This window comes from Rhinichthys klamathensis, unplaced genomic scaffold (genome assembly GCF_029890125.1).
Source record: "Rhinichthys klamathensis goyatoka isolate OS25496 unplaced genomic scaffold, OSU_Roscu_1.1 h1tg000452l_1, whole genome shotgun sequence".
NCBI lineage: Eukaryota > Metazoa > Chordata > Actinopteri > Cypriniformes > Leuciscidae > Rhinichthys > Rhinichthys klamathensis.
In genome coordinates, this window is record NW_026606944.1 from 778,027 (window position 1) to 788,921 (window position 10,895).

A 10,895-nucleotide genomic window follows, 5' to 3' on the forward strand; every position below is an offset into this window, starting at 1 on the left:
TTTAATTTATCAATTTTCCACAACAATTTATTGTATGAAATAACACAATTTTAATGAATCCTGTGTGATCATTTCAGTTCAAAGGTAATTTTGATAGTCAAATAAAAATGATTTATGTAACACTACAGTAAGAACTGAATGTGTAATTATAATTTGAAATAAATCAAATAAAGTTTGAGAAAATCACTCATCATGACTCACAAACACACACTGATCTGACTGTCTATATGAGGATTCATTACACACATTTATTCTGACATGTTATTTCACTGACAGAAGTTCAGCTGTAGAATTAATGTAATGAAGAGAAAATAAGAGACTCTATAACATCTCACTGTTACTGATTTATCATGCAGCTCAAAGCATTATGGGTAGAATCTCTTTACAGTCTGTTCTCATTCATCAGCACAGTTTCACTGATGATCCAGGATAAACAATAAACCCAGGATAGAGTGTGTGAGTGAATGTGGTCTGGACTGTGTGTATGAGGCTCATTGTGTCAGAGACGCTGTAGAAGGACAGAGTTCCTGCACTGTGATCCACACACACTCCTATTCTCCTGTGATCCACACACACTCCTGTTCTCCTGCTGATGGGCTTTACAGGGAGTTTAGTCACTATATTATTGTGATAGAATGAGTAACTGGAGAAAGAGCAGAACAAACTCCAGGACTGATCATTATATCCAAACAAACACTCATGACCCGATCCCTTCCTGCTGATGCTCTTATACGACACTGATATACACACACCATATCCACTCCACTCAATCTCCCAGTAACAGCGTCCACACACACTCTCTCTACACAACACCTGATACACATCATCAAATCTGTCTGGATGATCAGGATACGGCTGATCTGTGTTGGTGAATGTAATCACTCTGTTCCTCTCAGACAGACGGAGGAGTTTATTCACTGTGTTCGGATCCAGAGTGAACTGATGGGAATCTGATGGAGAGAAAACACATCAGAATCAGGAATTATGAATCTGTCTGATCTTTTATTATAGATGAATTCTTCATGTTCAATATATCAGCAGTGTCTCAGTGCAGTTTACCAGATATCCTGTGCAAATCATCATTTATCTTAAGTTCAGAATTTAGGTTCTGTATTACAGAAACAAATCTTGACTTGATTTAGGATTCTTATCATCTTAAAAAATCTCCTCTGATCTTTAGTGCGGAAATCCTGAGTTCGGTACTCAACTCTCAGACCTGTTGCCAAGCAACCAACGACAATAATACACTTAATAAATGTCATTCTGTAATAGATTTGGTCCTGAATGAGGTTCTAACAGAAGTTGCCATGGTTACCAACCGGATTATATAGGTTTCTGAACTTCATGATCAATATATCAGTCTCAATACAGTTTACCTGATGTGTGTGTGTGTGTGTGTGTGTGTGTGTGTTGTCTTTCGCTACTGACAACAGGACAAATGTATTTGGAACTTTCGTGTTGTGTAGAATGTAGTTAGAATGTTGCCGAGCATTTCTTTTGCAAGTAAATACAAGTATCATCTCGTAAATCTTCAGACAAACGCATCCCAAGAACACCTCAACACCCCCTTTTGAAGATATTGCTTCCAGCGGCCCCTGATGTTCTCCGAACGCCCCCGTTGAGAAACACTAATATACATAATATACAAAACTCTTCTGTCATGTTTTCTTTCTCCTTCTACAGGAAGAACATGAAGACACTCAGTGAGTTTCTCTGCTGGTTTTCTTAGTGACTTACATTGTAGGAAGTCATTCCTGGTTCTGGGAACAATGTTGGTGAAAGTGACTGTGGAAATCAACAGACATGAAGAGTGTGATTATCATGAGAGAAAATGATCCCTGCATCCGTTCCTAAGACATTTCTAATATGATCTTCTACATGATATGAGATGATGGAGGATGATTTCTGAGAGCTGATGGATCTCCAGGACTTTACCTCTGTCAGAGATCTTCTTCAGCTCCTCTTTGCAGAAATCCTCCAGTTTGTCTCTCAGCTGACGGACAGATTCTCTCACGCCATCAAAAGAGGAGAGAGAACTGAAGAGATCGTCATTTACGTCTGTAGATTCAGGAGGAGCTGAGAGAGACTGGAAACTCTACAGAAAACAGAAATCAAAGCTCATCACCTCCACACTTCATCAATAACCTGCACTACTGGCAGATCTGAGCGGCTCTTGCTGATCTTTAGTAGTGAAACTGGTGCCATCAACTTCATGGAATTCACATTGTTATAAAAAAGGTTTGAACATTTAGTTTGGAAGCTCAATATATCGTTCAGAAAAGTGTTTCCTCAGAGATTTCCAGAGCTGAACTGAATTTGTAAGTCGTCTCTTTCAATAGAAGAAGATCAGATGAGAGTCTGACTGATGATGATATAATAACCGAACACACAGATCAACACTTCAGTCAACGGCTCATTCTGCTCTCATGAAATGTTTCTCTGTGAGTCTCTTGCTCAAGTCCACTATGCTCCTGTTCTTCTAGATCTCTGTTACCTGCAGGAACTGGATGTGATCCTGTGTGTGTGAAAGCTGCTCCAGCTCAGCGTCTCTCCTCCTCAGATCATTGATCTCCTGCTCCAGTCGCTCCAGTCGTCCTTTAGCTCGACTCACTGCAGTCTTTTCCTGATCTCTGATCCGCTGTGTCGCCTCAGAGCGGCTTCTCTCAATGGAGCGGATGAGCTCAGTGAAGATCATCTCACTGTCCTCCACTGCTGTCTGTGCAGAGCGCTGTTACACACACACATCACAATCACACAGTGTCTTCAGTGAGTCCTGACTGAGACGTCTCAAACTTCTCTTCTTCTCCAGACTCACCTTATGAGACGCCACAGCCTCTCTCAGCTGCTGAAGATCTTTCTCTCTCTGCTGGATCCTCTGCTGGAACGACCTCTGCGTCTCCTTCAGCTGGTGCTAAAGGACAAAACCAATGACAGGAGAAACATCACATTAATCATCAGGTAAACAGATATGAATCCAGTGTCAGTGAAGTGGTGTGGTTGAGGGGTTAAAGGTCTTGCATGATAAGATTATTGGTTCATTCAGAAGGTGAACTTATGTAAGTATGCAAGGCCTGGTTAAGTCGTGTGTTGTCAGCTGTTCAAGAGACACTTTTCACCAACTCGAATTTAAACCCTATTTCCTAATGCAGACTAACTTAATGGATAAAATGTACTTTTAACACTATTCCTCAACAGTATAAAACCTCAATCTTTTGTTGTGTTCTCACCACTTTTATAACGACTGCTTTCTGAACCATGCAGTTTGATGCAGATCAGATGTTCTAGATGTCACAAACAACCTTGTGTAACAATCAGATCAAAGTCATCGAGTGGAGGCGGAGCCGTTCATAGAAAAAAACATTTAAAGATGTCATTTTGGTGAGATCTCATTTCAAAGATGAGTTTTAAGGGATAAAATGATAGACTACAGGGCGACTTCAAGCATTGGTGGTGGTTGAGGAATGTATGTAAAGCGCTTTGATGTGCAGAGAAAAAAGCGCTATATAAATGTAATGAATTATAATTAATATTATATTGTTGTAGTGTAAACATACCCTAAAACAGTTTTAAAGCTGACAGAGGGTGAGAACAGACATTAAATAATATAAATGTATTCTAGTAGACCCCATAAACAACATTATGAGCGTGTAAATGAGGATAATGGGACGTCTGTAAGTTCATACCTGATTCTCTGTCCTCTGTGCTGCAGCTGATACAGTGTCGTGGTTTTTATGTTCATCCATACACAGCACACATATACACTTCTGATCAGTGCGGCAGAAAACCTCGAGGATCTTGTCGTGTTTCTGGCAGATCATCTCCTGCAGTCGTCCAGTGGCATCAGTCAGATTGTGTCTCTTTCCTTTAAACCAACTCTCATGTTGTTCAAGGTGATTCTGACAGTAAGAGTTCAGACACACCAGACAGGACTTGACGGCTTTGTGTTTTCTTCCAGTACAGACGTCACACTGCACATCTCCAGCTCCAGCGTAACAGTCAGCAGCAAGTTTAGTCTTCTTCAGTTTCTCCACCATTTCAGCCAGAATGGTGTTTTTAGCTAAAGCAGGTCTTGGCCTGAAGGTCTGTCTGCACTGAGGGCAGCTGTAGACTCTCTTCTCATCCTCCTGATCCCAGCAGCCTGTAATACAGATCTTACAGTAACTGTGTCCACAGTGGAGAGTCACTGGATCCTTCAGGAGATCCAGACACACCGAACACATGAACTCATCCTGAGATATTCTGGCTTCTGCCATTTTACAGCATGAAGACAGAGACACAAACACACAACAGCTCAACTACACTTCAGTTTCACTTTCCCTGAACTCATGTGTTTCCTGTTTCCTGGTTCTGTGTTTGAGTGTCGTGTGCAAAATAACCGTGTCTGTAAAGCAGTGTGAAGAGTCATGTTGGTAAGAACAGTCACTGGTGTCAAAAAGTGCAATGGTGTTTATTGACAGTCTTTTGTGATCCAGTATTCCCAAAAAGGTGAGAAAAAAAACAAAACAAAAAGCTCTCTCTCTCTCTCTCTCTCTCTCCCTATATATATATATATATATATATATATATATATATATAGCACAACTGTTTCTGATTTCTGAAGGATCATGTGACACTGAAGACTGGAGCAATGATGATGAAAATTCAGCTTTGATCACAAAAAAATAATTTTACTACATATTCACATAGAAAACAGTTATTTTATATTCTAATAATACTTCATAATTTTTTACTGTATTTTTGATCAAATAAATGCAGTGTTGATGAGCAGAATAGACTTTTCAAAAACATTTAAGACCCCAAACTTTTGAACGGTAGTGTATATAAAGACTGTCAATAAACACCATTGTGTGTGTGTGTGTGTGTATACAGTGCTTGGCTGAAAACTTCCTTCCAAACACTTTTTAAACCCCTCTCAGCAACACCACATGTACTCACTTCTACTCAACCCACCCTGTTGTTGCACTTTCAGCTTATAAAGTGGAAGCTCCACTCACACGGATCAAGCCATGTTAACTCAACAAGTACAGATAGTTCTCCACCAGAATAACACCGCTGGTTTCCCGTGGTGACAACATTAGGGACGTGTATTTGATTTAAACAACGTAAACGTTAACACTATATGCCCTTAGTTTTTTATGTATAATTAGAAGGCTATGCTTGTAAACTTGTCTTCTTATATTTTGTGTTCTTTTAATTCATAGTAGATTTATTAACTGTACATTAAGGAGTCTAGAGACGGAGACATGAACACCCGACTGCATCAAGAATGTCCTGACGTCAGAGAAAAGGTGTCCTGCTCTCCACAAAGACCTGATCTTGACGGTCATCTCAGGGGAAATCTTTATCATGGTCGACGGTGAGGCAGAAAGCTCCAGCTCAAAATGTAGGACCAGTTATAAGGTTTAAAAAGACACCGCCCAGTCATTTATTTTTGTTTTAATGTCCTGATAGTAGTTGTGAAAATTGTGAGGATTGGTGTTAATATTAGGGGAATTAAACCCAAAATTGTTTACAAAGGAATAGAGCTAATGTTATAAGGGTTAAAAGGAATAGATTCTACAGTAGGGAGAGTTAATGTTTAACAGTTGCACAATTATGTAGCTATTCAATATGAAGCAAACATGATTGTAACCATTTAAATAACCAAAATTCTGCTAATAATCCTAGGCATAATTTGCGGGTGGGACGGGTGTAACATGTCCGCACCACTTTAGGAAACCTTTTGAGGCACTGATCTACCTAAAACAAAGTAAACATCTTCATTCGACTAGCAAATTATTATTTTCATTGGTTTGTGTTAAGAGGCCCTGGATGTGTTTAAATCATGAAAAGTGTTTGTTGCTCCTGTTATCAGTATAAATGGCTCATCTTCACACAGACCGGCGATTCACAGACAGTGAAATCACAAAACCAAATCCACATTAACGTGTCCCTGTTCTTGATATAGATTCACTGATGCTTCTGCATCAGGCTCAATGAAGCATGCTTTGATAGGCGTGGTAGCCAGTTGTGAGCGGGATAGAGCGGAACAAACTAAATATAAGCTGTGTCCCAATTCAGGGGCTGCATCCTCTGAAGGACCCAGCCTACCCAGCCTTCAAAGGACGCTCCGAGTTTAGCCTTCGTAGGATTTGTAATTGCGCCACCAGGTGTTCCCCATTATGATGTCGCCTAGCAACGCTGTGACAGGAGAGCTGCCATCCTACACGGCATTACTTGTTAAAATGGAGCAAGAACTCATCCTTTTTATTTTTTATGTTTTATTGGAGGAGATGGTGGGAATGTTTCATCCCTGGCGCCCCCGGGTGATGTATCTCCGGCTTGGTCTAGACCGTGGCCAGGTAAGGTAATCTGGTTTGCTGCGTCCCAATTCAGATGTTGTGTCCTTAATTGCTGGAGTACACTTTAACATATACATAAGTATTGGGTGTACTTGAGTAATGTAACGATACTTATGAAAATACAAAATACACATAAAGCTGTTCAAATGATCATTATAGCCTACCTTACGAAGATGCGATTTTTATGGAGTTTATTCTCTTGATCATAGTGATCTTATTTAGGCAAGTTTCCAGTGTGTTTTGTTTTAACGCAGTTAAAGCATAAAACACAAAACAAAGTCAAATAAACCTTCTTTTTTTTTTTAAACCAATCCTGCAACGGTACTTCCGCACGCCTTCGGATGCTGCCTTTGATATGGGACGCAGCTGTGGTTAGCAACAATTCCTTAATATTTTGACAATAAATTCTGCTTGTTTCATTTTCAAAATAACCTGTGGTTGACTGTATAAGCAAGTATACATTCGTTAAGTATTCACGAACAAATGTGAAGTAATGAGGTTTTTTTTCTCTCACACAGGACAGCAACACTGCCAAAAACATGGTCTTTTACAATATGATGCATTGTTTTATAGTAAACTACTCAACAGTAAAGTACTTTAAATATAACATCCTTCAACATATTCAGAATTAAAATGCAACATATACATAGCGCAGCAGTAATATTAATGCAACAACATCATTTTTTTATGCAGAATACATAACTTTACTTTTACTCTTGATACCTTAAAGGGATACTCCACTTTTTTTGGAAATAGGCTCATTTTACAACTCCCCCAGAGTTAAACTGTTCAGTTTTACCGTTTTTGAATCCATTCAGCCGATCTCCGGTTCTGGCGGTACCACTTTTAGCATAGCTTAGCATACATCATTGAAGTGGACAAGACCATTAGCATTTCTAAAAAAAAAAATGACCAAAGAGTTTCGATATTTTTCCTATTTAAAACTTGACTCTTCTGTAGTTACATCGTGCACTAAGACCGACGGAAAATGTAAAGTTGCGATTTTCTAGGCTGATATGGCTAGGAACTATACTCTCATTCCTGCGTAATAATCAAGAAACTTCACTGCCGTACCATGAGTGCAGCAGGCGTAATGATATGACGCAGCGCCTGAAAATAGTTCCGTTGTGTTGAAGGAAGGTGGCCTATTTTCAGGCGCTGCGTCATATCATTACGCCTGCTGCTCTCATGGTACGGCAGTGAAGTTTCTTGATTATTACGCAGGAATGAGAGTATAGTTCCTAGTCATATCAGCCTAGAAAATCGCAACTTTACATTTTCCGTCGGTCTTAGTGCACGATGTAACTACAGAAGAGTCAAGTTTTAAATAGGAAAAATATCGAAACTCTTTGGTCATTTTTTTTTTAGAAATGCTAATGGTCTTGTCCACGTCAATGATGTATGCTAAGCTATGCTAAAAGTGGTACCGCCAGAACCGGAGATCGGCTGAATGGATTCAAAAACGGTAAAACTGAACAGTTTAACTCTGGGGGAGTTGTAAAATGAGCCTATTTCCAAAAAAAAGTGGAGTATCCCTTTAAGTACATTAAGTACAAGTATGCAAGATAACACTTGAACATAAGTAAGGTTTTAAATATCACTAGTAATATTTCCACAATGTGCCATTAATATGTACTAAAAGTAGTTTACTAAAGTATCACAATATATCTTCCAACAATTACTTTGACATAACTTTAAACAATATCTCTTTTCTTTGTTTCTGTAAATCAGACCAGACCCCTGTACTGCAGGATAAACCTGAGCGTGCCAGTGCTGGACAGGTTTTTTAATAAACATGGACACACGGCCTGATTTTCAGCTGAGCAGGGAGGCCCTGGGAGTTCTGCTGGACCTGTTGAGGAGTGAATGCCAACACGGATGGGGTTCCACAATAGAGACCCTGGTATTTCTTTTCTGGCTGGCGTGTGGTACATCATACAGGGTCGTCTCCAGGGTGTTTGACATGGCTTGTTCCACTGTCCACCACATTGTCCACCGAGTCACTGAGGAGGTGGTGGCCATTCGCCACCAAGTCATTCGGTTCCCCAACACCCCAGAAGACCTGGAGGCAGTTTGCCGTAGTTTTGCAGGGCTGGCAAGACACCGAGCTTTCTTGAAAGCTGCAGGAGCAATCGACGGCTGCCATGTCCGCATCAAGCCTCCAAGCGGCCCTGATGGTCAGTGCTACAGGAACAGGAAACTGTTCCCGTCCATCATCCTGCAGGCTGTTTTTGACCATCAGGGCCGCTTCATTGACACCTACGTGGGCTGGCCCGGGTCAGTGCATGACGCACGAGTGCTCCGGTACAGCCCACTGTACAGGAGGTCAGTGTACCCTCCTCCAGGGCACTTCATCCTCGCAGACGGAGGGTACCCATGTCTCCAACACCCACTCCCCCTCATCACCTAAATCCAATATAGTGACACACATCAACATAATCAAAACTCACTGTTCAAGCTTCATGATATCATATTTGGTCACGATGACTGATATTACCATTTTAAATTTGAGCAGTTTTCATTGGTTTGATTTGACAATAAGTCAGATGTTATAAAATACATATGTATACATATACATTGACATATGCAATCTCAAAGCTCTTTCCCGTTTTAGATGTGTTTTTTATCTAAAACCAGACCAAATAATTCTAGATGCTTCAGAAAAAAGAAAAAAAAATTAAAGCTGCAAGCAGCATTTATCGGTGTTCAAGCAAGGCCGTTAAGCACAAAAGCATCAAAAGACATTAAGTTTTATTTAGCATACATTTAAACACTGATTGTGTTTTATCACCCACCGCTTCGGATTCGATTGGGAATTTTACTAGTCTTACAGTTGGTCGACATAAAATTCTGATTGTTTATTATGTCTGTGCGCAAATCAACTTGTTTAGTGCGTTTTGATTTTGCTCGAGCATGCGCAGTTGTGTACACGTACGTAATACGGCTAGTGCTGCACCGAAAGTGTTTATGGGATTTGTAGCGTAATCAGCGAAGACGACGAAGCAAGAAGCGACATCATGGCAAGTCCAGCAAAAAAACAGAAAACGGACGTTTCCGAAGATGAAAATTGTATCACAGGGTACATACATAATGTGAGTGCGGTAAGGGTGGGAGTTCGCAATGGCGGGAAATACCTGGATAAACCTGAATAACGCTAAAGAGGATTTATGGTAAGAGAAATAAAAATTACAATGAAAAGCACGGAGAAGACTGATCATTTTCTGAAGTGTGCCGACCTATGCCCAAGGTTTTTGACGCCGGGTGGTTCTCGAGGGAGCTTCCTGTGCAAACTGTGAGCGTTTTTCTTTGAAAACGCTCCACTCTTGTCTGGCCCTCTTCTCGATTGAAGAGGGCTCAGCATCTGGACCTCGTGGCAGAGCGGCGACGTGCATCATGGGGTTCCCAGATGGAGCTCGTCGATCGTCTTGAGAGGGGTGTAAACCTCTCAGATGGTTCGACGGCTGACGAGAGTGAGCCGAGTGTGCCGAAACTTGGCAGAGTGTACTCTTTGGCACCTCCGTAAAGGCGTCAGGCTGTCCTGGTGGCATTTCGGGTGGTACTTCCCCGAATAGTGACTATAGTGACATTCCCTAGAAGGGGACCCCTTCTAATTTGAAGTTGTGGTCCTAGGCCCTTGAGCAGGCCCAGGTAGGCCTTTCATTAAACTATGTTTATGGAGGTTTCCTGTGGAACATATAGCTTCTACTATGACCGTAGGGAACAGCCCACACAACCCAGTGTGACCTGAGGGTGAGTGGTTCTAGCGTTTCATTGAATTGCTGGTTCTGACAGTTGTCACTGCCAATGGGCATGCACTCCCCTTAGCATGGCGGCATGGGTATATCGTTCCCCTAGCATCATTCGACGCAGTGCGAGTTTCCTGAGAACAGGGAACGAGACACTGCATCTCCTTGCCATGCCTCGGGGCCTGCCTACCAAACAGTCCCTTCAGACAAAAGGATGATTGTCATATTTGCAAGGCGAATATACTTCCAGGTCGCATGTTAATCATTCACATTAATGATTCACGGGCTGTCGCCGGTCAATGTGATTGCCGTGATTTGATAGTGATTTCAGACACCTGTCACGCCTGCGTCATTCGACGCAGTGTCTCGTTCCCTGTTCTCAGGGAACATAGGTTACAGTTGTAACCTGAGACGTTACTATGGTTACAACAAATTTGAATTTATTGGCTCCAACGAATGGATGAAAATTAACTGCTGAGCCTGATTAAATTAAATTACCCAGATTGTGAAACAAGAAAAATTATTGAGCAATTCAGTAAGTATATGCATATTTTGGTATGCAAGCATTGGCATAAAATCTAAGAGAAATTAGCACCTGCAGTGTTGGGGAAAGCGCTCCGTTCCTGTATGTTACGTGTTGTAACTGCGGTGATAATTCGTTGATTAATTCTAACAATTCAACCCTGCTAAAGTGAAAAGTTCTCTGTCTCCATATCTAGAGGATTGGTGCAGTCTCTCATTACTCTATTCATGCCGGAAAGCCCGCTGATCGTGTAGCCTGTATACTAGATGTGCCATTGTCTCAACG

At 41.1% G+C, this 10,895-nt stretch overlaps 1 protein-coding gene across 1 annotated transcript; it reads right to left on the reverse strand.

Annotated features, from left to right (window-relative positions):
* Positions 1 to 228: 228 nt before the first annotated feature.
* LOC130071681 (tripartite motif-containing protein 16-like) lies at positions 229 to 4,312 on the reverse strand. The gene is made up of 6 exons (XM_056236541.1): positions 3,684 to 4,312; positions 2,816 to 2,911; positions 2,495 to 2,728; positions 1,936 to 2,095; positions 1,738 to 1,785; positions 229 to 950 (listed from the first exon to the last, which is right to left on the reverse strand). Exons 1-6 carry the CDS (start codon positions 4,251 to 4,253, stop codon positions 403 to 405), a joined length of 1,656 nt encoding a protein of 551 aa, XP_056092516.1. The 5' UTR covers positions 4,254 to 4,312; the 3' UTR covers positions 229 to 402.
* Between the last annotated feature and the right edge of the window lie 6,583 nt (positions 4,313 to 10,895).